The following is a 26,657-nucleotide window of genomic DNA, read 5'->3' on the forward strand; positions in this document are numbered from 1 at the left end:
TAAAAATATAAAGAAATAAAACAAAATAAAAGAGCGAGCGGGAGAGAGGGTGAGCGAGGCGAGTGATAAACAAAAGTGTCGTAAAGTTTTTGCGTCGCAGTGGCTAAAAAAACAAATGTATGTATATTTTTTTAAATAACAAAAAAACCGGCTGGCTGGCAGTTCAGAAATTCAGTCAAACATTTTGGCAAATGAGCAGGCCCAAAGTCAAATATATATATATACATAGTAGAAGTCTTTGTAAATTGATGAGAAAACAAGGGGGAAGAGTGGTGCGTCAAAACAAACAGAGAGTCCAAGTATCTCAGTATCTCTGTATCTGGCAAATGCGAATGCTGATGGACAGACGGCCAGATACAGATACGGATACAGAAGAGAGTGCAGAGCCGCTGAGTGGGTGCGCAGTGAGAGAGAGAGCGCTCTCTTTGACTCAAAGCCTCTGCCATTTTATATAAAATCCGCGCTAATTGCACGCAGACGTTCAGTCGCCAGTTCCGCTCGCAACACGCCACATCGCCAGCACAGAATTGGCCTCAGTTTTTATATACTAAAATAAAAAAATACACTGCTAAAGCAATTACTTTTAATACCACCTAAAAAAAAACAAGCCAACCAGAAACTCACTCGTGAATTATATTAATTCGTTTAAGCAGACGCAAATCGCTAAAAGCAGTAAATTGAATCGAGAAAAGCTCCAATATCGCAAAAGCTCTGCGCCGGTCTCGAAAATCTCACATAAAGCTAAGCAGCGAATTCAGTTATTGCTAAACTTTTGCCATACAAACACAGCCCGAAAAAGGCCAGAAAAAACAAGAAAGAAAGAAAATAAGTGAAAATACAGAAATACATTTACTCAACTGTGATTCGACTGAAATATTTGAAAAGTGCGACGACAGTGGGAGAAGAAAGTCTCCGAAAAAAGATACCAAAAATATATTATTCTTATAACCCCCGATTAAACCCAAAAATCCAACGCCAAATATGATGGGCACAATGTCGCTCCGCCAGCCAGAGAATTGGCTCTACGAGATCTGGCAGAAGGGCTACGACAGCCCCTGCTATGTGATGGTGCCCAATGCAAAAGTATGTATACCTCGCAAAACCCCTTGAAAAAACCCCCAGTTTACCTTGACTAGATGCAATTCTATTGATTTTTTTTGAATTTCGTGAGGCTGCGCGCGTTTTCGTGGCGATTTGCTGGCGACTTTTCAATGTCGTCTAAGGCAACCCAAAAAAAAAAAGAAACGTTATTTGTGCTGTCACTTGTCAATTTATTTTCGCTGAACAATTACTAAATCTTAGTGGAAGAAATGAGACGCCACTTCCTTCGCTTGAACAAAAAAAAAGAGAAGAGGAGTTGGTCCTTTGTTCTGTACAACAAAGGAATATAATTTCTACCTAAGGACCCCCGACAAGTGTACAAAAAACCTCAACGCGGTGGCCGCCATGTTTGTTTGAGAAATGCAACCGAAAAAAAAACGAACTGAGAACTGCATGAGACTTCGAGAGCAGAGATACCTCAGGAGAAGCGCGTGACCTGACCCCAGAAGGCACCAGCCAACCCAACCCGCTTCTCCGGGGCAGAGGTCTCTCTTTTCTGTGGTGTGTGTATCTCGGCCCGAGTGTGTATAATTAGCATTTATTTTCTCTAAAGTGCCTGCCCATCTATTTCACTTACCTGAACCGGAGTTATCTTTTTAGGAAGTAACCCCTGAGCCAGCTTATCTGCCGAGATTTTCTCTAATCCCCTTGAGATGGTGCAAAAAGCTGATAGAGCCAAGAAAAGTGGTAGAAAAACAGAAATCGAGGGGCACACCTGCCTTAGTTTTTGAACAACAATTTAATGATATGGGCTCTCCCTTATATGCCATATTTTGCGTTCGTTTATTTTTGTGCTTTTTGCACCTCATTGTTAACAAGTCGAAGCGGTATCAACCGGTTTGCATTCGTTAAATGCGGTTCCTATTGTTGTCAGTTGCCTTTTTTGTTAACCGATTCCTGTCTGCTACGAGATTTATCAAATCTTCTTTTTTCGTTGACTTCTAATTTTGGTAATTTTTTCACTTATTGATTGGTCAAGCGAGGGAATGTGTGTGGGTCTAAAAATATATTTTTGTATTTTTATAAAATTATTTATTAGCTTGCCTCGAAACAGGCGAAAAACGTGCAAAATATAATTTCTTACGATTGTTTTTGGCACTGGTGCCAGAACATGCGACTTTCCGATGGGTTTCCATGCCTCATGCTCATGCTCTTTAGATATATTGCTACTGTATATAGTAACACACTTGAGGTATGACTAATGAGTATGGCGTCGCTCGGTTCAGAGTTCTTTATTTAATTAGATCTTTATTTTGGGCATTTTTATTACTTTTTCAACGTTTTTTCATAATGACATGCCGGATTTTTTAATACGCTTTTACGTATCCATATCCTTTTGCTGATTATATATTTTTTCTTTGCAAGATTTTCACTTTCAACTTTTATTTTTTGTGGTGCCTGAAAAAACCAGGCCACAGAGACAAGAAAATGTCGAAAGAAATTGTTGAAAGTGAAGACGACGAAAGCATACGAGCTGACTATTTATAGAGATCGCAGTGGAGAGTCGAGAAAGAAAGAAAACTCTTTCGTGAAACGGAACTGCCGCAGGCAGCCTTTCCTCCCCCTTTTTCCGCCCATGAGCATTCGCTCTATTGACATTTCACATCAAACATGGGGGCAAATCATACGAACACGTGCCGTTAAATGCACAGAAACGAACAAACGCCTGTGCGATTATTCTATTCGCCTGCACGCGTTTTCCTTTCGACTTTCCGCCTCTTTAGTGGGTTTATTAAATTTTCATAAGGTGCATGGGGCAGCCAGTCAGGTGAGCCATGGATGTTGTGTGCTGTTTCGGTTTGGTTTCGTTTTTGATGACGTGTTCTGCAGCTGTGGCATTGACAATGACACGAAAGCATTTGATTCTTCGGGGAACCATTTACATTTACACGGCAAATAAAGTGAACACGCCACATTGGGCAAACATTGGCCGCCGCTGGCAGAAAATGTGATTTATGAATGGCCAGAGAAGTCGTGGGCCATGTTAAATCTCTGCAGTGAGTCAGCCCCATGTTAAGCTCTCTTGCAAGTGGCAACAGGATGTTAGTTGAGCTGAACTAACAGTGGGGCACTGCAAATCCGCTGGGTAAATAGAGATGATTACAAAGGGCTTAAAAACCGCAGATAAAGTCCCTTAAATTGCGATGTGGTTCAGTTAAAATGTGATTGTTTTTGTCATATACTAGAACTATAAAAAAATATTGCAACATTGCTAATTTTAGCTAGACATTAATTGATATCATAAATATTAATAAAGCTAAGTCAAACCCAGAGTTCAACAACTTACTTATGAATACTCTGTCCTCTCTTAACTTTCAGGATCTGGTCAAGTCGCATCTCATGATAGCGGTGCGCGAGGAGGTGGAAGTTCTGAAGGAGCGCATATCCGAGCTGATGGACAAGATCAACAAGCTGGAGCTGGAGAACAACATTCTCAAGTCGAACATCCCGCAGGAGACGCTGCAGCAGTTGCAGATGCAGCTCCAGATCGCCGGCAGTCAGCAGCCAGCGGCAGTGGCCGCCCCCCGGCCACGCCCGCCATTCAGGCGGCGCCGGCGGTACAGAGTGCCGTTGCCGCTGCCGCGGGTCAGGCAGCGCAGGGCGGCCAGGTGGCCGCCGGAGCGGTAACGGGAGTTGCCACCAGCCCAGCGTCCGCAGTGGCGCCCACGACCATTCCCAACGGCAGCGCCGAGAACGGCGGCAGTGCAGTCAAGTCAGCGGTGGCGGTGGAGCAGCAGCAGGTGACGTCAGCAGCAGCGGTACCCACAGCAAACGGTCCCATGTCCTAAGCTGTGCTGTGGCCCAAAACACAGTGTTTGTTTTTTAAGCGCCCACGCCTTAGAAAGTGGGGGAAAATGAACGTTTTTAAGAATGAAAACCGTAATGTAAACTCAGCCTGGTCTCTTTCTTAGCCAAGGAGACGGGGCCGAGGAGAGCAGCGAAAGTATTAGGCCACTAACAACAACAACAGCAGCGGCGGAGATGCCAACATGTTAAGATCATGTTAGGCTAACCTGCGGTTAGGGACTGTTATGTTGTTGCTGGCTGTTAAGCTGCTGCAGCCGCCGTTTTGTTAATTTCTCGATTGTGATATTTGTTTAACACACACACACACAGACTACACCCACCCACACACACACATGTACACACGCATCCATATAAAGCACACAGATAGACTGCACGCTAACAGCGACTGCGGCTGGCGCTGTTAACGTCCGCTGTTAACTCAAACGAGTATAGGAGCTCTTTTAACATTGCGCTGCTGCGCTTCCACTTTTTGTTTAATACTTTTTATTTTTGTTTACCCGTTTGTTTCCACGTTTATAACGCTACAAATAAAATCATGAAAATCATAAACAAACACACCCAGAAAAACACAACCACTTACTGGACTGGCTGCAAAACAATACTTGAGGAAAGTAGAATTTTAGCCAGAGGAAAAACATCAGCAGAAATACAAATCGATAAAGTCAAATAGAGTGCCAGGAAAAACAAACAGAAGAAAGAAAGGACAGAAGGGAAATTTATTGAAAAAATATGTGATAATTTGCATTGTGCAGTCAGAGACATAAGATGTAAATTGTAAAAAACATAAGCAAACAAGAGAAGTAAAGGACAGGAAAGTAGGATTCAAATTTCCAAACATATTCAACTTTGATCGATAAATACAAATACAATTTAATGAAACAAGAAAAGGCCAGCTGCTATTTTTATAATTTACTTTTAATTACTACTTTTACTGTAAAAAAAACACAACAGCAAATATTAACTACATCATATATATGAATATGTTTCAAATTAAACAAAGCGATAACAAAACACGTAGAAAATTGTAGTAATTATAGTATACTCTCAAGCTATATTTTAAAGAATGTATAGCTATTCAAAAACAAGAAAAAGAACAACAACCAAACAAAACGAAAGCTTATCAAAATTGATTGTTAAACTCTTAAACTATCTGCAAAACAAAAAAAACCCAAATATATCTGTAAATATTGTGTAAAACTAAAAACTAAAATTGAGAACCAACTTCTAAAGTCACGATGATGAAGATCCAATGCAAAGAATATGAAAGCACGAAATTAACAAGATGAAAAGCTACATTTTTAAGATGAAGAAAAACTCGTCCTATTTTTGTTATAATTATTTAGTCGTTAATTTGCATTAATCTTAATTTGAAAATTTCTCGATGTTTATACGAAATCTGTTATAGGATTTTCTCCACATTTTCTTTTTCGTTACCCACCCCGCACTCTACGACAGACAAACCCATAAAGATGATTCATGAAAAGAAGCTGAACTGCTGCAGCTATTAGATGGAAGTGTGAATAACTAAAGGGCAAAGCTCCAGAGGAGATCCCTCGCCTCCCAAAGTTGTCCCTGTCCGAAGTTGACCGCCCCGTAGACGCCAAGTTTTGTAATGCCCAAGTGCACTCATTTGGGGGCAGGAATAAGATCCTGCCCCAAAGACCCAATGCCACACACAATGCAGCCTGCGGAGACTCAAATTGTCTAAGGCTAGCGTGGAAAACACTAAAAACTAATGTCCCACATAGGTGAGGACCAATCATAATGAATGATGACTAAAGTGTGAAGTAAAACCAAAAATAATACTCCAGCTGAAGTGCCCAAAACTAGCAGTCTACGGGGCCAACCCAACAGAAGGACATTTTGGACAGACAGACGGACGGACGAACCCTTAGTAATTCTGTTGAAAGTATTTCCCCTTTATGATTTTTATATGCAATTCAGAAACCCATCTTCACGCGTTTCATGTTTAGTTTTTCTTCTATGAGTTTTACAATTTAAGCCTCTTTTTAAGCTAACTATTAATTTATTAATTAGTTTGTAAGCGCAAAAATAATTAAAATAAATCTAAACAAATAACTGCAAACAACCTATATTAAAATAAAGGAAAAAATAAAACTATATTGAAAACCAAAATAACCCTGTCATTGACTTCTTATTTATCAAAAACATCGAGCGAATGGGTGCTTTTATTGGGATTCAGAAATTTTGTTGTTTTTATACCCTTGCAGAGGGTATTATAATTTTGGTCAAAAGTGTGCAACGCAGTGAAGGAGAAATCTCCGACCCTATAAAGTATATATATTCTTGATCAGGATCACCTCCTGAGTTGATATAGCCATGTCCGTCTGTCCGTCTGTCCGTCTGTCCGTCTGTCCGTCTGTCCGTCTGTCCGTCTGTCCGTCTGTCTGTCCGTCTGTCTGTTTCTACGCGAACTAGTCTCTCAGTTTTAAAGATATCGAATTGAAACTTTGCACACACCCTTCTTTCCTTTGCACGCAGTATATAAGTCGGAACGGCCGGGATCGGCCGACTATATCCTATAGCTGCCATATAACTGATTGATCGGAAATGCAATAACTTTGGTGTTTGTAAAGTTAGGAAGTTGGGATTTTCTATGGGTTTTATATTTGGCCAATCAATCTGACCTACCAAATTTCATAAGGATCGGCCGACTATATCATATAGCCGCCATATAACTGATTGATCGGAAATGCCATAACTTTGGTGTTTGTAAAGTTAGAAAGTTGTGATTTTCTATGGGTTTTATTTTTGGCCAATCAATCCGACCTACCAAATTTCATACGGATCGGCCGACTATATCTTATAGCTGCCATATAACTGAACGATTGGAAATGTCATAACTTTGGTGTTTTTAAAGTTAGGAAGTTGGGACTTTTTATGAGTATTAAGAATGCATCATATGAATAATTTTGGAGAATATATTTTACAGAATATTCTGCAAGGGTATATCAACTTCGGCTCCGCCCGAAGTTAGCTTTCCTTTCTTGTTTAAGAGAGTCTTTGGAACAAAAGATAGGGATAGGGCGCTGTCCATATATTAAAAGTAATTTAAAAACAAGAAAGGGAAGCTAACTTCGGGCGGAGCCGAAGTTGATATACCCTTGCAGAATACTCTGTAAATTATATTCTCCAAAATTATTCATATGATGCATTCTTAATACTCAAAAAAAATCCCAACATCTTAACTTTAAAAACACCAAAGTTATAGCATTTCCAATCGTTCAGTTATATGGCAGCTATAAGATATAGTCGGTCGATCCTTATGAACTTTGGTAGGTCGGATTGATTGGCCAAAAATAAAACCCATAGAAAATCCCAACTTCCTAACTTAACAAACACCAAAGTTATGACATTTCCGATCAATCAGTTATATGGCAGCTATAGGATATAGTCGGCCGATCCCGGCCGTTCCGACTTATATACTGCGTGCAAAGGAAAGAAGGCTGTGTGCAAAGTTTCAACTCGATAGCTTTAAAACTGAGAGACTAGTTTGCGTAGAAACAGACAGACGGACAGACAGACGGACAGACAGACGGACAGACAGACGGACAGACAGACGGACAGACAGACGGACAGACAGACGGACAGACGGACATGGCTATATCAACTCAGGAGGTAATCCTGATCAAGAATATATATACTTTATAGGGTCGGAGATGTCTGTGCGTTGCACACTTTTGACCAAAATTATAATACCCTCTGCAAGGGTATAATAATAGTTTAAAAATAAATATTTGTATAGCATTTTTTTAAAGAAAGTTTTATATTACAAACTACAAACATTTTCAGATAATATTCCAAATTAATCATTAATTATTCGCGTTTAAAAGGTGCAACCATAAAAACTTAAAGCGTTAAGAAATTTGGCTTTAGGACGACTATATCCTTGCTGTAATAGGAAAAATAGGATCAAATCAGCTAAATCTAGTGGTTTTCGATGATTTATGAGAATACCTATCAGTTATTTAACTTATATGATACAACATCATACCATTTCGGGGAAAAAAACGTAAAAAAGAAAAATACAGTTTTCATAAAGTACATATATACTTTAATATCTCAAATTCTGTCCAACCTGTAGTCAGCCAAAAGACGAACAAATATGAATTTATTAAAGAAAATATAAAGTCTTGATCATTAAATTGGGTTTATCGCTACCCCTTAAAAATTATAGTTTTACAAATTGTACTCATTTATTATTTGCTTATAATTTTATTTTGGATTTAGATACTTTTTAGGGGGAAAAGTTTGTTATAACTCGATGTTCTTTTTTTTGTGGAATAATGTAATTACTATATTGCTATTTTACACTATAACAAATTTAAAATACAGAGAAGTATATCTTCACTGAATATACATAACTTAAACAACTTGTACATACGTTGAAACCAGCCAAAAAGTGTGCACCAATTTTTTAGAAGTACATTTTACACTTCGTAAAAGGGTCCTAATTTACTACTTGTAAAATGTACTTCTTCTTCCATTCAATGGCATTTATATAAAATAGAGGACTGAATTCTTATAAAATTAAATATTATATCTCGAAGTAAAAAACAAGGACATTCTAATTTTTATACCCTTACAGAGGGTATTATAATTTCAGTGATGGAGACATATCCGACTCTGTAAAGTATTTATATTATTGATCAGCTTCACCAGGAGAGTCGAGAGGTAGTTTAAATTTATTTTTTCAGTGGGAGTTATAGTATAGAGTCGTCTGATCCGACCCGATACGACATATATATGCACTACCTGCTATATAAATAAGACTTTTTAGAAAGTTTTATTTAGATAGCTTTAATACCTTTTTCGTTAAATAATGTCCGAACATAATATTTTAGGGTTTAAAACCCCCCATGTTTTGAAGTGTATTATTAGACGACTGATAAAAAGTATATTTATATTGCAGGAAACCCCGCGATTTATCGTATATTCTTTTTTTTGTAAGCCTATGTATTTAACCGCAAAACGTGGTTTCTGAAAGCATTTAAAAGTTAATGACGACTATTCAGTATCACAATCATGGACAACGAATCAAGTAGTTTGGAACGCTTGGTGGTCTTTGACTGCGACATCGGATCGGATGATGCTTGGGCCCTGGCTATGTTACTTAGGGGAGAAGAGTTGTCCTTACCAGAAGGAAAACGGTACAAACTCGTTGCAATAACTTGTGTCCAAGGCAACACGGATGTGGAGAATGGAGCCCAGAATGCCTTAAGAATACTCAAATTACTGGAGAGGCGAGATGTAAGTCTCTAAATTATGACAGTCATATCTTGATACATTTAAAAGGTATGACAGGAAGTACTGTTATACACTATTTTGTACATTTATTTTAATTATAAAATTATAATTTTATAAAATGTTTTAATATATTATTATACGCAGGGTAATGTTTTTAATATTATGCTTCTTTTTTAAGTATAAAAGGATTTTGCTGTTAGTGTAAAATTTCCAAAATAATAATTATTTTTGGTCATTGCTATTCCTTCAACTTAATTCTTATTCTTCCAAATATAGGTACCAGTTTTTAAGGGCTGCGAAAATCCTATAGTACCTCGAACTTGGCTGGACACTTCGCCCTTCCATGGCATCGATGGCTTTAAGGATGTGGGAAACTATCCGGATGTTAAAGATCTGCAGGGTCAACTGCAGCAGGAGCACGCCGTAAACGCCATGTATCGGTTGGCCGGCTTGCATCCGAAACAAGTTGACTTCCTGCTTTGCGGACCACTCACTAACTTTGTCAACTGCATTAACCTCTATGGTAATGATTTTCTGGAGAAGATTGGAGAGGTGCACATCATGGGAGGAAACATCTACGGCCGGGGCAACGTAATGAAGTGCGCCGAGTTTAATTTCATGATGGATCCCGAGGCAGCACACACAACCTTGGAGCGATTGAAGGAGCCAGCGGTAATCCTGCCCTGGGAACCCTGCATCGCTGAAGACTTTATCTTGACCCTCGACTGGAGACTGAACGTCTTGGGCTCTGCAGACCATCCTTTTGTGGAGCTGATGACCAGAGTGCAGCGAGCAATTATGGTGCCAGGTGGCTTTCCCGACGCCGCCCTTGCTGCCGCATATCTCTTCCCAAAGGCAATTATTGCCGAGCAGTTGGAGTACCATGCCACTGTGGAACTATCCGGGGTTCACACCCGTGGGCAGATGGTGCTGGATCATCTGCGAGGTCGTCGGGTGGATTCCATCCATGGTAAGAAGACCAATGTGCGGATCATTACCCATTTGAACAGGGAGCCATTTCGCACTGTCTTATCCTGGACGGGATTCCTTCCACAAACGGATATCTCAAAGCTCTGCGAGCAGGAACATACAAATGTCAGTAATCCATTAAAAAGTTTACACAATGTGTAATATTTATTGGTCACTGTAGTCAAGGTTCACACAGTAAACACAATTATAAAGCATAATAGTACAATAAAAACTATCAACGTGTTCTACTCTTCTGTTATTTGAAGAAGAAAATATATATGTATACATTTATGAAATATTGAATCGAGAACAAATTTTTCCTTAACATAAACTTTCTTCTGATATATCTCAAAGGACCAATGATTAGATTATCCGTTTATGACACAATCTTCCCCATCAATACGAAATACTTACTTAATTACATTTTATAATACTATCGAAGAATTTCTCAACCCAGTATAATTCATATTTATTACTTTCAAAATACCATTCATAAAAGTTAAAAGAAAACTCATAAATTTACAAAAAAAGAACAAATTATTTAAAGATGTAAGTAACTAGATCCTAAGTCAAGGTGACTAGCAAAATAACAATAAGTTTAAATTTGTGCCGATGGTCTTTATTATAAAATAAATAAAAACCCTTCACATAAAACCCAAAAAAACCATATCCCTTATCAATCCCACAGTTAAATGGCCTCACTATGGATTGAAAAATAAATTTATTTGTTCAAGTGATTTGTCTTGGCACATTGGATCTTAAGCTAGGGAATGTTGTAAAAACAGTTTAGAATACTTTGTGTGGCCTCGGTCCCTTTAGAAATCCGTTTCAGGGCTTTGTGGCCTGGGGTCATCCGGTCGCCCTTGGTGGTTTGGCTGTGGTTCTGTGATAGTTGGCGAGCTCTCCTCCTGCACTTGAGGTTGGACCTGGGGAAGCACTGCTTGGATCTGCGGTTGGGCATGCGCTTGTGGTTGGGTGACCACCACGTCATCGGTGTCAACCGTATCGCGACCCAGGTCGGCCTCCTGCTTGGGAGGATTGAATGACTTCAGGTTGCCCAACTGACTGCGAACGTCCGACTCGGAGAGAAGGTGCAATGGCACGTTTGCTGGGACGGCCAACCGCTTGGGACTGGTGCTGCCGTCATCTGGCTTGCGTCTGTCTGGCGGGAACACGACCTGTGCGTAGGTGACACCACTCTCGTTGGGCTCCACGATGCTCTGGGCCCCGCCCGACGAGGTCGTCACCGAACTGGGATTCCTGAAGACCGCAGTCTGTGTTGGGGCTTCTTGGGGGGCATCCCTGCGTTGCGTGGGCGAGGAGGTGGTGGTGGTGGTCACGGGACTTCCTCCGCGCGGAGCACTCGGCGACGTAGTCGCATCCTCGTGTGGAATGGGGGCATACAGAGATGGCGTGTAATTGGTGTCCGTCACCTTGCAGTTGTACAGATTCAATCCCTTGGCGAAGATATACACCAGAATGTCGAAGAGCACACTGGCCAGGATCAAGGAGGCTGTCAGGATGTCCAGGATGTTGCCATGCTTGGGCGTCTCCCGCAGCAGACAGCGCTCGTAGTTGGGCGCCCAATAAACGCAGGTGGAGCCTTTGGATAAAAGATTGAAAGAAGATTAGTTCATCCTCCATCGAATGCCCGCGAACCACTGCACTTACGGGTGACAATGTCGTAGCTCAGGTGCACCGGCACATAGGCGAAGAGGCCCACGATCATCAGCTCGAAGGCCAGGGCCAGGGACTTGTCCTGGGGCAGGACAGCCCGCAGGGTGATCAGCGTCTTGCCGATGGTGCCCACGCCCAGCAGGAAGGCCACCGAAATGGTCATGATCTGGAAGACGATGATGGCCCACTGGCAGCTGTCGGCGCTGCAGGCTCCTGCGGTGGCCCTCATCTGGCCGGTGGCGTTCAGCGACTGGTCGCCGCTGCAGCTGCAGCCCTCGAACAGCTGGAAGCTGTTGATGGAGGTCTCTTTGGTGCAGCCCGCATAGCAGGGCGAGAAGTACGTGATGGAGCTGTTCTCTGGGCAGACGGGCATGAAGGCGGTGGGCGTGCACAGGCACTGGCTGGAGCAGTAGGGCTGCTTTAACTTGCCACCCTCCACGCCCGCAATGGCGCCCACATCGCACTTGACGAAGATCAGGCCCACGAAAATGGCCACCAGGTGGAGGCTGAGGGTCACGTTGATGCCGGTGATCTTGCGGGCAGACAGCTGGGCCTTCGAGATGACCAGGCCACTCACCAGCATTCCCACCGCCATCACCGGCGGCTTGAGGAAGTAGGACACGAACGCCGATCTCCACTCCGCCGTCAGGCCGTCCTGCTCGTTGTAGGGCAGGAAGAACCTGCTCTGCAGGTAGCCCTCCTCCTGGAGCCCGTAGTTCACCACCGCACTCTGCACACACATCAGGCTCAGCAGGTTGAACATGAGCAGGCGGTTGTTGAAGAGCCTCCTCAGCGACGGCCAGAAGTCGGAGTCGTCCAGGTAGGTGGAGAACTGGCTGCCGAAGTGGCGCATATTGGACTGCTCGATGATCCGCTGGGCGGCCTGGTGGATGACCGTCTTGGGCAGTCGCTTGGGAAACAGTCCCAGCATGACGGCGCCCACGAAGATGAAGGGAGCCAGAACGACCCAGCCGAGCCACCAGCCCACGTTGGTCAGTCCCACTCCCAGGACGAGGAAGGAGCCGGCCTGCTGGCCGAAGACGCGGGCTGCCAGTATGGCCGCTATCACCGCCGGACTGTCCTGCGACAAGGAGTTGTCGTCGATGTAGCTGACCCCCAGCGTGTAGTAGGCCAGCCCACCCATGCCCAGGGCCAGTTGCAGGACGAAGAGCATGGCCAGGGTGAGGCTGCTGCTCTGCGACTCGGTCAGCGTCAGTTTCTGGAACTGCGCCAGCGACGTGGCGCACAGATTGGCATCCAGCAGGGCGTCCTTTGCCTTGCCGCCCTCGGAACTGAAATAGTTTGTTAGTTAGTTATAAAAACAGGTAAATTAATCCAAAAAATTTCAAATTCACAAGACTACACGTAATTTGTAATATTCATTCAAATTCTAAAACAGCTAATTAAGAATTAGGAAAACTGTCATTATATAAATATTTTTATATGCTTAGTAATAAGTTGAAATACAAATAACTTTAATAATAATACAAAGGTCTATTGCATTTAAAACTTGACAAATATCTAACAATTTATTGAAAATTCAAAATAAATGAAACAATTGTTGAAATGGTTTTTAAAGCATTTTTTAAAATAATTGTTAGTTAGTTAGTTATTTATTAAGAACCGCACTTTTATCGACATGTATTTTGTACTGGTTGAAACTGGTCAAAAGCAAATCTAAGTTTTTTTCTGTTGTTCTTAGATTCTGAATCATTTTTTGGTATTTTAATTATTTTTTGGTTTTACGGACATTCAATTTTCTATTCTGAAATATATTTCTCTTGTTTGTTGTTTGTTGGATATTACTTTCTTGGATAAATTAATTAATTGCTAGCTTTACCCTGTTCACTTTTATAAGATACTTACAAGTTAATAATAGACGGAATCACGGCCACCACGCAGGTGACTGCCTGCAGCATCAAAGTTCCCACCAGCCATTTGATGGGATGAAAAACATCCGCCCAGTAGGCAAAGGCCAAGGCAAATACAGCCTGGAACAATCCACTGGCCACCAGCAGCCAATCTGTGGGTTTAAAAATAGAAAATCTATAAATATAGCTTCCAGACGTTTCATTGAAGTATTGGTGAATCCCTGGTAAGCCTTATCTAACTCACTCATGTAGGTCTACATGACGTATGAGTAACGCGGCAGTGGACTATAATATTTCTATATCTAGAGCCTACCTTTAATTGAGGGAAAGCCACTTCCGTTTAGAATTTTTTTTGCTTTCCAAGAAAGACAAAAAACCTGTTTAATACGTGTTAACTTTTGCTGCGATTACGCATTGCCTCTCTCCCAACGATGACGAATATTTATTACCTACCTAACAATTTATCAATGCTAGAGACTTTTTTATTTAAACTGCTGTGGAATTAGGAATTTCTGTGGCACTCCAATTTAAATTATAGATTATAGACAGCAAATTATATGTAGATTATAGGTATCAATGTATAGTATGTTAACTATTTATAAAAATTAATTGACTATTTAAGTCATAAACGATTGTTTTATGATATGCACTAAATTGTGATAATGTCAAGGTGCATTCCATTCAAAACAAACTAATTAAATTTTTGGTTGTTTATTTAGAGAACTTATTGTGTGTGTCCATTCCGAGCAAGTAAAAACAGGTGGACACAAGAGAGCGCGGACAATCGTCAACAATATCGCAAAACTGATAACAGAACTAAAATCTCCACGTAGAACCGGGCCAACACCTCCATTATCTTTCCCCGGTCATGTTGGCATTTTCCCATTTCTGCGATAATGCGGCTTACTCACCCACTAGCAGCGGACTGTAGCCGAACTGGAAGGCGGCCTGTTTGGCCGAGACGCGGAAGTAGGATTCGCAGGCGCCCTGGAGCGTTCCCGAGATGGCCAGGACCAGGACGAAGGTGCGCAGCCTGGCGTATTTCTGACAGCCAGGACCGCGGCACCAGCCCAGACCTTTGATCCCGCAATCGACACTGTCTGGGTGGGGAAATTAAATAAAATTCTCAATAAATGGTATGCAATAGTGCTGCTTTTTGGGTCACCCACCATCGGGTATATTGTTGGCATTGACCGCTATCTGCGATAAATCGGAGTTGCGCGTATTGTGCGCCATATTCGTATTCGATTTTGGATTCGTTTGTGTTCACTTCACGTCACTTCACTCGCTTGTTGCGTTGGTTCTTGATTACTTCAGTTAGTGGCCCTGGTTCGATGGCATCTTAGCCGCGGTAAGACCACACTTACGTCTATTCGAAAGGAGAAACGGGAGCAAACTGAGGAGCTCCACCTGCCCAGAACCGAATTCCTCTCTTTATCGCCTGATAAGCAAGTTCTTATCTTATCGTCATTAGGTTCTTAATTGCAACTTTATTTCTGCCGCTTACGCTTGCTCTTGGATTGCTGGCAACATGTTGGCGCAACAAGTGTCTAAACATTGATAGTAGAGCAGGATCGTAATTAAATATTATATGATATTAGTAAATTTGTTTGCTTTTGATTCCACATATGCTGAATGGTTTTTAAAACTCCAGAAAAATATTTTATTTATATTTGTTTGAAAAATATTTTACTAATCATTTTATTTCCAAAGTAATGTGATGATTATCATCATTATATATGTAGATTACGCGGTCCAAAACCAAATTCAGTCTCACCATTCAATATAGTGGATAACGCAAAAAACATTTATTTTAAGCTTAAGTAAAAAATTCTTATACTACAAGTATTGTGAATTAGAATTTATTTTTTGATCAAAGGCAACGGTACGTATGAGTAATAATCGTTGAATTCTGTGCACAGACTCACAAACGCCTTTATGGTGTGTGGGTATGTTGACATTTACAAAATATTCATTGTTTTAAGTTACAACAAATTTGTATTCCTTTTTTAACTTATAAAAATTTTACCAACCCTGATTGAAACCAACAAATTGAATAAGCAAGCCTGACTTATGTGTCAAAAATTAGTTATCTAAACTGAAAATAAGCTTCAAACTACTTAGAACTGTATTAAGTCAAGAGAGAGGTTTAAAATGTATTGCCTAGTAAGTCTTATATTGGTAATATATTTCTCATTGGGCACCGCGGATGTGACAAGTTCACCTCCGGTGCTGATCTGGGGCACCGAGACGTAAGTAACTGGCAACCCAAGAAAGTATTTCCTTAAGACTATCCTTTGCAGTTCTAAGGCCACAAGTATTTTTCGCCCTGTAAAATTCGATAAGTTTTACAAAATAATAAAAAATTTGAAAAGGGACAATATGATAGTGATTTACCTAGCCTCCGAGGTAATCTCTCAAGCTTTAAATTGCATTTTGAATGCTTAACGCCTTATTAATTTAGCTGGCCGCCAAGGACATTAACTGCGATGTGTGCTTTCCCTACTTGAGCAAAATCCACCCCATGAACTACTACAGTCAGGTGGAAGAGCCCCTGAAGGCCGTGGAGCAGGTCAGTAAGATGACCAGAGAAGGTATCATCTGGCACACTCCCTTGATCACGGAAATAAGGAGACTAGAACTGGAGATGGAGCTACCTTGCAAGAAGGGACAGATACACGCCTTCAGTTTTAACGATCGAAATGTGCTTGCTCATGGTGAGTTCAAATGCAACAAAAATCCCATTTTACTAAGAAATATATAATTCCAGTTTAAAGACATTGGCATTTTTAAAAGTGTTATTTTTAATTTTGACTTAATATTAAATTTACAATATGAAATTTATCTTAATTTCAGGAAATATATCTTTAGATACAACTTCTAGCTATTTAATTTTTAATACTTTATTGCTATATGTTCAAACTCAAATTGAATATTTCAGATGCTGCCATGGCGGTGGCAACCTATCAGTTCAGTGACTGTCCGGTGGTGCACTTGTACACGGCTTATACGGAGGAAGACCGGGCCTTCCAGCGGCGTAAATCGCAAAAGATACGTCCCGCGCCCATTGTAATGGATCCATCGAAGACCGTGGGATCATCGACGGATGGAAATGATACCGACTCGAGCGACCCGAAACAATTCAGCTACACCATTGTTAATAATATGACCTTGCTGCGACACAACATGGTCGTCCTTTTATTTCAAAATATTATGATGGCCACGAAGCACCGACACTTCTCACTGGCCTTCAACCGGACTCACGTGGTCCTGCCCAAAGGGAAAGAGGGAGTGCAGGTGGGCTTGCTCAACGGGGTGGACATTTACCGGGGCATCGTTGTGGTCATGGACACAAGCATCAGTCCCCTGATCATTGAGTTGGTGCCCTCGCATGGCAATTGGCACCTCACCCGCATCATCTTCGGCAGCAATACCACCTACTATCCGCGCGATCTCATCTTCTTCGGCCTTGACTTCAGCCTATGTTGTCCGGACATCACAGTATTTTCCTCGGACTCGTCGCGGCTGACTATCTTCGACCTTCACCTGGACATCCTTTGGCGAGGTAAGTGTCATCAGGGGTTCTGGAAGACGTGTCTATGCTCAGTGAACTATACTATATTGGGGTGCCACTGAAAACTCTTTCTACAAAACTGTTGATGTCCTTGAATTTAAATTGAAAATTTAAAGCCAAAAAGTAGCTCTTAAAATTTTTTTAAAAATTTACAGTCCAGCATCCTAATAAATAAGATAATGGGGCATTTAAAAACGCTTTTAAATGCATTTTAAGCAAATCTAAGAATTAACTCTAATGTGTGCAACTATTTAAAAAAATAAATTTACTGCATTGTTCTATTTTTTAAAACAGTTGTAGACCAGGACGTTTATTTTGACCAAGTGTCAAAATCGTTCATTTGACCATAATATTTGACCTTACAATAACAAATTGTAAATATGAGATGTGCATATTTAGTAAAAGCAATATCACAATAAAATCTTGAAAGATTTAATGGTTGATTATGATTAACTACAAGAAGCCTATAAAAAATTAAATAATTGGGTTTTAACTGCGTATCAAATGCTTATCAATATTGAATAATTAAAACAAAAGATAAGGGCTAATATTATATATCAATTTAAATATTTTAAAATCTCAAGTCTGATAAGTAATATTGCTATATATATTTTAAGTCGTGGCATACTTTGGTTTTAATTTATCACGATACGTTTGATAATGCAGCTAAAAGCAATATCCATAATTTTTTGTATAGGTTCCTTGATTATCCATAATAAACCTTTGAATCATCCAAGATGATAATGTTCTGTGAAATAATAAAACAAAAATAGTGCAGATAATAGCAGCTGTCTTTTTGCAGATAACGACAATGGCATGGACGCGGAGTACGAGGCTAAGCCCTGCTGGGGTTGTTCTGTGCTGATGACACCGACCCTGACCCAGACCATATTCGTGATGCTGATCGTAACCCTGATACTCTGGATCGGCCTGGCCATGATACTTGCGATCGGGCAGAACAGGTTCCTCCAGAACGCCGCCGATCCTGACCTGCACATCAAGACGGACACCTAGACATCGTATGGGAACTGTGGTGGCGACCCTCGCCCACGCTCTTTGATGCACATGCGGCACGGTCTACACACTCTGCTAATTCACTTGCTTACAATTCTAATCGCGTGGGGTCGCGGATGGTGCGGATGGGGAAGAGGGTTAGAGATCGTAATAATAATGTCATTGTCGCGTTCTTTTATTGTCTGTTTTGTATTGTCATTGCGATTCCGCCTCAACTCTCCACTGGACTACTCTCCACTGGACTACTCTCCACGAGGAAAACAAAGAGGTCCGATAAGCCATGGGTCTTCTGAGACATGTCCAAAATTTGATTTGCACGTGGGCCAGCGGCGAGAGAACCGATTGTTCCCGCCCTCGGCTTTATTACCTGATAAAGCTTTATCAGGCTTCGATTGGCACCGAGCGGACACGGCGAGCTGCCTGGGAATTTTGAATTTCATTTCTCAGTTTTACTCGCGCCTCGATTCGGAACGGATCGGCTATCACTATCTCCGCCCATTTATTTAGGCGTTGCATCGGGACTAGTTCCTGCGAAAAGGAACTCGAACGGTAATTTAATCAATCGCATAAGTGTCGATTAGATTGCACGGTAAACTAGACGAGTGTGGTCACTATTCGACAGTTGATAATATGCGCATTGCATAGGCTTCACTCTTCACTCAAGTCCCAAAACGTACGTACACCTGTCTGGTAATCGCCAACAATCGGCGATATCGGGGCGGCATTCGTCGATCGACATTGGGGTAGCTCGTCATGCGGAAGGAACCTCTGTGGATACACTCAATATATATGTCATTGGCGGTTTTTTTAGATCTGTAGAGCCCCTTTCGAGTGTAGAATTTTTTGACGCATTTAAAGTGCATTGAATGGCGTTTGAATCATCATTGTACGTAGAGGATCGTGATTTGTAAATATCAAGAATCATCATTGTATGTAGAGTTCATGGAGGATCGTGATTTGTAAATATCAAGAGCCCACTTACAAAGCTACAAAATTAATATCAGTATACTTTAGTTCAGACAGTAGAGAACTTTTAAAATCTTATGGTCATGGACTTATTCTGAGTGCAATTTTAATTAAATTGCCCATAAAATATTTAATTGCTTTTCGCTCTCAGATGCGTTTAAATACGTCTATAGTTTTAGTCATGTTTTCTCATTAAATGGATTTTACATTTTTTCTTGAAGGACTTCAGGATGCAAAAAGGAAGGTAAATATTTTTTTGACGCATCTGCAAAAATTTAATAGTATCATAGAATAGCTAAAAAATTGAGTTTCATAAAAATTAAATAAAGTTTAGTTTCGTTTAGATGGATAGGGAAAAAACAATTATTTTCTATAAATAACTTTTCATTAATATTTGATGTCATTAAACGCATTGAAAACTTTCTTGGTAAATAATTTTTGGACACATCTGCAAAAATTTTATAGAATCATAGAAAACTTCCTTGGTATCCAGGTCTGTTCTTTTGGGTATGTACAAATTATTTTCTTTTATGATAAATGAGCAGTTACAACTTGAAAGCCTAAAGACCTTTTTTTAACTTATCAATCACTTCAACATTTAAAATCGAAATGTTGATAAGGCTTCTGTAGGAGATAAATGTGTTGTTTACAGACCCAATGTATGGAAAGCAGTCTTCTAATAAAATAACCATGAAATTGTCTGATTCACAAAAGAAAATACCTTTTTCAATAACATGATAAGCAAAGAATTACATTACCAAACATATAATTCCCACATCAGTTGGTTGTAGTATATCAGTCTGAGTTCATTAAACTGATTTCAGTTAATGGTTGTTGGTCCGAATAAATACAAAATGTCTAATTATGATTGATAAGCAATGTACTGGAGTTCCCAAAAATAGAACTCTATGCTTTCAAGTACTTTGCATTTAAAGATCCCTTTTTAGTTTCAGAACATTTTCTTTGAGTAATGTTAATATACCATGTCATAGTGATTAGTTTATGATAGCAGTTCCCAAAATTTGTTTACGGATCTGAGCATATTTGAAAGTACCCACGATAAGATATCTTTATTGAACCAAGGGAATGATTCTGGTGATTTGGCTGGTGGTCTGATCAATTAAGGACAGATGTCCAGTGGTCATCGTTATGCGGTAATTATAGTTGTTTATATTAGCTACCCCGACCATATAGATATCTTATATTTGGCAAAGAAATAACGGTTTATCTAATCGCCTCGGCCCAGACCCAATATGATCTTGAGTAGGCACCATTATCGATACTTAATCAATACTAAGAATTTCACATCAACAACTTTTATAAGCCCTAAACGATATTTGAAGATTTCAAGATCGGGAGAGTCACGATTACGGGAGTGATTTTCAATCAACCGAGAGCGTGGCGAAATTCAGTCTGGAAATACAAATAAAAACAAGAGAGAACGCTATAGTCGAGTGCCCCGACTATCAGATACCCGTTACTCAGGTAAAGGGAGTGCGAGGGAGATGGAGATAGAAACTTTGATCACGCATAACTTTTTAACGAATGGTCCGATTTGAAAAATTTCTTCTACATTTCGATAGGTATTGATAAACACAATAAAACTGCATTTTTACTTTTCCGAAATATTTAAATTTTTAAAATCGTATATAAGCGATTGTGGGCGTTAAGTGGGGGCGTGGCACCTTTTTGAAACAAACTTGCGCTGCGTAGGAACTCCTAGAATCTGCATGCAAAATGCCAATCCTCTAGCTTTTATAGTTTCCGAGATCTCAGCGTTCATACGGACAGACAGACAGACAGACGGACAGACAGACGGACAGACAGACAGACGGACAGACGGACAGACGGACAGACGGACAGACGGACATGGCTATATCGACTCGGCTATTGACCCTGATCAAGAATATATATACTTTATAGGGTCGGAAACGCTTCCTTCTAGCTGTTACATACTTTTGCACGAATACAATATACCCTTTTACTCTACGAGTAACGGGTATAATAATGGTCTGTTATGGTCAAATGTCCCTCTGTACTCTGTGCCTTGCAGTCTACTTCCTATCACTCCACTGTCTATCTGGAAGCCGTGTCCGCAATCTAATCGGTCCAAATCGATGATTTGCTGAGTCCCACAGACAAGACAGTAGCATCCCGCAGTTGAAGGCGGTACGAAATCGAAGATGGTGGAAGTGAAACGTCGGGGATCGAATCCCCCACCCGGGAACTACCTGTGCGGCATGGCCAACTGGCATCCGGCCTGGCTGCAGAAGTACGCCACCACCAAGATGTTCATGGCCGTTTACGGACTGCTTGGCACCATTCAGGCCATGTCCTACATGTACTTCATCGTCACCCTCACCACACTGGAAAAACGTTTCAAGATTCCCAGTCAAACGACAGGTAATATTAAAATACAATGTACCTTTGCAATTAAGAAATTTACTTGTGCTGTTTCAATATGGATTACAATGTGTAACATTTAACTACAATTTCGAATTCCGATTCTGAAAATACTTATCTCGCTCTTGATTTTAAAATTTTTAGTAAAAATTCCCTATATCTTTAGAAAAATTGTTATTTTATGTTTTTATGTGTTCCTATTGAGTTGAAGCTTTAAAAATTCCGGGAAAATCTAATATTGTATGTATTGTATTTTATACAGATTTATTTTATTTTTTTTTAAATTGCATTTTGATCTTTACAGTGGTTTTGCTTCTTTGTGTCTAGGTATAGACCTAAAACAATGGATTGAATATATGAAAGCAAAGTTTGAATTGGCTTCATGAATCAAATTCCAAATCTTTAGGTCGTCATACATAGTATCCAAACCCAAACTAAGCCAGAGAAACGAAAATACGTTTTAGATAAATTGGATGAATTAATTCAGAATCCAATATCGAAACTGCAGTCAAATTTTCAATGTAGCACTAAGTTATCATTAATGTTGTATTTGAGCTTTTGGAATATTAAATGGATTAAAAGTTATTAAATAATAGAGGTTTATTTTAATTATTTATTTTATTAAATAATTACTCTCTGAATATTTATTTTAAAATCCCTTGATACATTTATTATTGCAGGCATTGTTCTCAGCGGGAATGAAATCTCGCAGATCATGCTCTCCCTCATCCTGTCCTACATCGGTGGTCAGCGCAATCGTCCGCGTTGGATTGCCTGGGGCATTGTCTTCTGTGGTCTGTCTTGCTACATCCTCGTTCTGCCGCATTTCATCTACGGTGCAGGTCACGAGGTGCTGCAGTTCACCAAGGAGTACCAGGAGGGCCTCCTGAATGGCTCGTCTAGCGCGGGTCAGCCCCTGCTGGTGGGTTAATTGCTCAATCTCAAGTCGTTATCTCTCTAAATGATGCCATTCTTGTAGAATATCAGCTCTGTCCAGACAGAGCGACTCTGTGGAGTGGGCAACACGGAGGACAACTGCGATGATCTCTTCTCCTACGTGCCACTGGTGCTCATCTTCACCTCCCAATTTGTACTGGGCGTGGGTAACACCATGTACTACTCCCTGGGACAGACCTATCTCGACGACAACACCAAGAAGACAAACACTCCCCTGATGCTGGCAGTGGCCATGGCCTTGAGGATGATTGGTCCTATCGTGGGATTCTTTTTCGGTAAGCAAAAGATCCTTTCAAAATATTTCAATAATATTAAACACCGACGAACTTTGCTAGAACACTTCGTCAGTAGATTGATCATACTACATACATACTACAGATTTTTAATGGTGTATCGAATTTGTAAGCCCTTGCCGGCTTTATTACAAATTTGGTCAGAGCTTTCAGCACATTTAAACTTTTTGTATGCCTTCGATTAAATTGTTTCATTCATTTTTTCCAACTCAGGCTATTTGTCGCTAAACACCTTCATCGATCCAACCAAGACTCCCTTGATCGACAACAAGGACCCCCGCTGGTTGGGTGCCTGGTGGCTCGGCTGGGTGATCCTGGGCACCCTGATGTGCCTGTTCTCGGGCCTCATCGGGCTCTTTCCCAAGCAGCTGCCCAAGGTCAACGACGGACCAAGGACCAACTCTCACCTTCCGCTGGCACTGCGCCAGACGAAGGAGGAGCTCAAGCGGGAGGAGAACCTCTCGCTGAGCAGCCGCTTCTCCTCGAACGCCGCCCTGGACAATATTGGAGCGGCTGCGGGGGCCAATGCGGACCTGCCCCAGCTGAAGGACTTCCCACGCGCCCTCATGCGACTGCTGCGGAACAAGCTCCTGCTTTTCAACATCACTTCGGCCGTCTTCTACATTCTGGGTGCCTCTGGATTTATGACCTTCCTCACCAAATACATGGAGGTGCAGTTCCACAAGGACCCCCAAAGTGCCACCATTGTGAGTTTTCCATGCACAACTTTAATTTGCTGCTCGCTTTTGGTTCTACTAACTAACCCTTTTTTTTTCAGATCGTTGGCCCCATCTCCATTCTGGGCATGGTCATAGGTCTGATTGGGTCCGGTGTGGTGCTGTCTAAAAAGAAGCCCCACGTGAGTAAGGTGCTCATGTGGAACGTAATCGTTGCTGGAGTCTCCATCATGGCGCAGATCTCCTACGCCTTCCTCTACTGCCCGGACACCTTCTCCATGACTCATGTGGGACAGTAAGTACCCAAAGAAAAACATTTTTTTTAATCTAAACTATTTCAGAAATTTCCAGTCTAAATTAAATATTAAATGAGATTATTAAAGAATTATAATTTATATATATTTTTTATTCACCCTTACTGATACATGCATTTCAAATTCAACGGCTTATATATTTTACATCAACATTAATTTCATTTATGAATTGTGTTATATATTTCTATCCCATCAATATTGTTATTCTTTATGTAACAGCTTTAACTTAAAACTTAACCTAAAAAACATCATCCAGGCAACGGAACTTTAGCCATCTTAATTTTTTTGAAATACAGACCAATGCTAAGATTTATTAGTCGGTGTAGAATTCTACAAATTTATAACCTATGCTGTCTTAGCATAAAAGTTTCTAAAATTGGATATTTAAAATTTAGAAAATGGCAGCTGGGAGATCGATAGAGTAAAATCCTTTAACGCGTCGAAGAGTAACAGATAAAATTCAATCCTATATTTTGTTTAATAGTTAATATATATTTAATATATTTTGGAGTAAGCAATTACATTGTTTTTATAAAATTACAATAGTTTAAAATAGTTGAAAGGTATAATATTCAATAGCCTATTATTCTTGAATGTTTACCTTTATTTTTAAAGCAAGAATATAGAATACCAAGTTCAATAAGGCTAAAGGAACTTTTACCTCGAATATTAGCCTTAAAACCCTCCTTACGTTTTTCTTATTTCAGGTTAAACCTGACGGCATCCTGCAACTCAAACTGCTCCTGCGAAGGGATAAAATACACACCCGTTTGCCACGAGCCGACCGACACCACCTTCTTCTCTGCCTGCCATGCGGGATGCCGAGGATACAACGCCACCTCCAAGTTGTACGAGGACTGCAGCTGCCTGGCTAATGCAACTCCTTCACCCACTGCTGCCCAGCGGCTAATGAGTCTGTTGCAACCCACTCCAGAACCTGAGCTGGATACCACCACGGACTTTTCCGAGTATCTGGGCGGAGTGCCCCTTCTCAACGACGATGGTGATTTCGAAGAGGAAGTCCTGTCCAGGTCCAGGAGAGCCACACCCGATTCGGTGCTCCGGCCGGGAATCTGTACGAAGAACTGCAACTGGAGCTTCTGGACCTTCTCCATTATCTCGATGTTAGCCGGTTGGGTCGGCTCGTCCGGTCGGGTGGGCAACGTCCTGGTCAATTACCGAGCTGTGGCCACCGAGGACAAAAGCTTCGCCCAGGGTCTAGCCCTGATGATGATCAGTTTGCTTGCCCTGATCCCAGGTCCCATTATGTTCGGCCGCCTTATCGACTCCACGTGCCTCGTGTGGACAAAGACCTGCAGTGGCAATGGCAACTGCCAGTTGTACGACCAGACCCGCTTCCGTTACTCCCTCAACTTTTTGTCTTGCAGTAAGTTCCAAAGTCTGAAGAACATAGTATGCTAAAAGTAGGTATTAAACTGTAAAAATAAAAAATGTTTCAGTTTAATACCTACTTTTTGCTCCCACAAAGTCGAAAAACGGTATGAAGATATTTTCAACGTTAGTAAAAATTATCTTCCCATTTTTAATAGAATACCATTTTGCACTACATGTATAAGAAAACTAGTTTAATAAATTATTTCTTGAAATGAATTTAAACATAAATTTCAAGAAAAGATAATAATTTATTAAGCTAAATAGTTTGAGCTTAAATTTTAAGATTAAACTAATTTAATAATTTATAATTTTATAATATATTATAACATTTCAGCGCTCACCTTGATCGGACTGTTCTTCGATTACCTTGTTTGGTACTATGGACGAACTCTCGACATTTACGGCGATAAGGAGGCTAAGGAAGAGGAGCGTGCCAACCGAAGGGACCAGCCCATTACTCCGCTCCTGGCCAAGAAATCTGACCAGGTGGAATACTGAAAAGACAACCCAACCGTGATACTCAATTATAAGGAGTAAATTCATATACACACCAGTTCCGAGTATTCAATAAAACAAATCCATTCCTAGAGTAAGTTTCTGTAAGGATGTCGAGCGATATTCGCTAATGGATTTCTTACTATCCAATGTTTCAATGTACAATTTTGTATTACTTGTATTACACGCTAAGATCAATTAAAATACTGCACGACGCTTAGTTTAAAAAATAAATAAAAGAATTTATTTGTACGTATGTATATAAATAAAATTAAACTAAAAAAAATGCTCATCTTGAAAAATCATTTGCAATTTTTCAATTGATTTGATCGCTTTTTAAGCCTATTTGAATTTAAGAGTGTTTGTAGCATTGGAGAAGGTTTATTTACCCCAATTAGGATTTGGTCAATCATTTGAACATCTGTAAAAAAAGAAACACGGTATTTTGGTAATCCAGTTTTATCAAATAAATAAACTCGCTGAATTTGGTTCTTTAGTCTTCATCTTTTTTCTGTAATTTTCTTTTCACTTTTATTGATAAAAAATGTTCAAATTTATGCAGATCGTTTGGTTTTTCTTCATTTCATACGTATATGTATAATAATAATACATTTCAATTTCGTTTTCTGTATAAATATTCCCGTTTTGTCTATATAATTTCTATTATTACAATCGCTCCTCTTCCTTAGTGGCGTAGTTTTCGACTTCCGTTTTATCTCTCATATGGTTTGGTTGAGTGTCAGTGTCGGGGTTGTATGTGTGAAACATTTTAAATAAGTTTCCGCGTTGTCAACAATTATATCGCACTTAGTATTATTACAATAATATGAGTTCGATTCTTAGGAGGCTGCGAAAAGCGTTAAAAGCAGGTTCAA

The 26,657-nt window shown here is 40.4% G+C and overlaps 5 protein-coding genes across 7 annotated transcripts in view; 4 read left to right on the forward strand and 1 right to left on the reverse strand.

Moving 5' to 3' along the window:
• Positions 1 to 5,995, forward strand: part of LOC108050577 (protein bunched, class 2/F/G isoform) — a 109,273-nt gene extending 103,278 nt beyond the window's left edge. The window contains 2 exon segments of the mRNA XM_017132302.2: positions 3,421 to 3,597; positions 3,600 to 5,995. Of these exon segments, the coding sequence (XP_016987791.2) occupies positions 3,421 to 3,597; positions 3,600 to 3,890 (468 nt within the window). The 3' untranslated portion in view covers positions 3,891 to 5,995.
• A 2,887-nt stretch (positions 5,996 to 8,882) lies between these two features.
• Positions 8,883 to 10,449, forward strand: LOC108050613 (pyrimidine-specific ribonucleoside hydrolase RihA). Its single transcript, XM_017132378.2, has 2 exons — positions 8,883 to 9,180; positions 9,454 to 10,449. The coding sequence occupies exons 1-2, from the start codon at positions 8,956 to 8,958 to the stop codon at positions 10,306 to 10,308; spliced, it is 1,080 nt and encodes a 359-aa protein (XP_016987867.1). The 5' UTR covers positions 8,883 to 8,955; the 3' UTR covers positions 10,309 to 10,449.
• Positions 10,450 to 10,848: 399 nt separating this feature from the next.
• LOC108050612 (solute carrier organic anion transporter family member 1A1) lies at positions 10,849 to 15,075 on the reverse strand. Its single transcript, XM_017132377.1, has 5 exons — positions 14,864 to 15,075; positions 14,606 to 14,794; positions 13,690 to 13,846; positions 11,818 to 13,115; positions 10,849 to 11,749 (listed from the first exon to the last, which is right to left on the reverse strand). Exons 1-5 carry the CDS (start codon positions 14,928 to 14,930, stop codon positions 10,962 to 10,964), a joined length of 2,499 nt encoding a protein of 832 aa, XP_016987866.1. The 5' UTR covers positions 14,931 to 15,075; the 3' UTR covers positions 10,849 to 10,961.
• Positions 15,076 to 15,827: 752 nt separating this feature from the next.
• On the forward strand, positions 15,828 to 18,460 carry LOC108050584. The gene is made up of 5 exons (XM_017132317.2): positions 15,828 to 15,946; positions 15,998 to 16,103; positions 16,159 to 16,411; positions 16,636 to 17,259; positions 18,071 to 18,460. Exons 1-5 carry the CDS (start codon positions 15,849 to 15,851, stop codon positions 18,280 to 18,282), a joined length of 1,293 nt encoding a protein of 430 aa, XP_016987806.1. The 5' UTR covers positions 15,828 to 15,848; the 3' UTR covers positions 18,283 to 18,460.
• A 261-nt stretch (positions 18,461 to 18,721) lies between these two features.
• Positions 18,722 to 26,056, forward strand: LOC108050615 (solute carrier organic anion transporter family member 4C1). Of its 3 annotated transcripts, none has more exons than XM_017132380.1 (8): positions 18,722 to 18,955; positions 21,302 to 21,651; positions 22,332 to 22,573; positions 22,631 to 22,883; positions 23,115 to 23,608; positions 23,680 to 23,873; positions 24,600 to 25,279; positions 25,622 to 26,056. In XM_017132380.1, the coding sequence occupies exons 2-8, from the start codon at positions 21,432 to 21,434 to the stop codon at positions 25,783 to 25,785; spliced, it is 2,247 nt and encodes a 748-aa protein (XP_016987869.1). In that variant the 5' UTR covers positions 18,722 to 18,955; positions 21,302 to 21,431; the 3' UTR covers positions 25,786 to 26,056. The 3 variants fall into 3 exon arrangements, with proteins under 3 accessions (XP_016987869.1, XP_016987868.1, XP_016987870.1); XM_017132379.1 differs by having other exon boundaries at positions 18,725 to 18,831; XM_017132381.2 differs by having other exon boundaries at positions 18,751 to 18,831; positions 21,387 to 21,651.
• The last annotated feature ends 601 nt before the right edge of the window (positions 26,057 to 26,657 follow it).

Source organism: Drosophila rhopaloa, unplaced genomic scaffold, assembly GCF_018152115.1.
Source record: "Drosophila rhopaloa isolate 14029-0021.01 unplaced genomic scaffold, ASM1815211v1 contig_2, whole genome shotgun sequence".
NCBI lineage: Eukaryota > Metazoa > Arthropoda > Insecta > Diptera > Drosophilidae > Drosophila > Drosophila rhopaloa.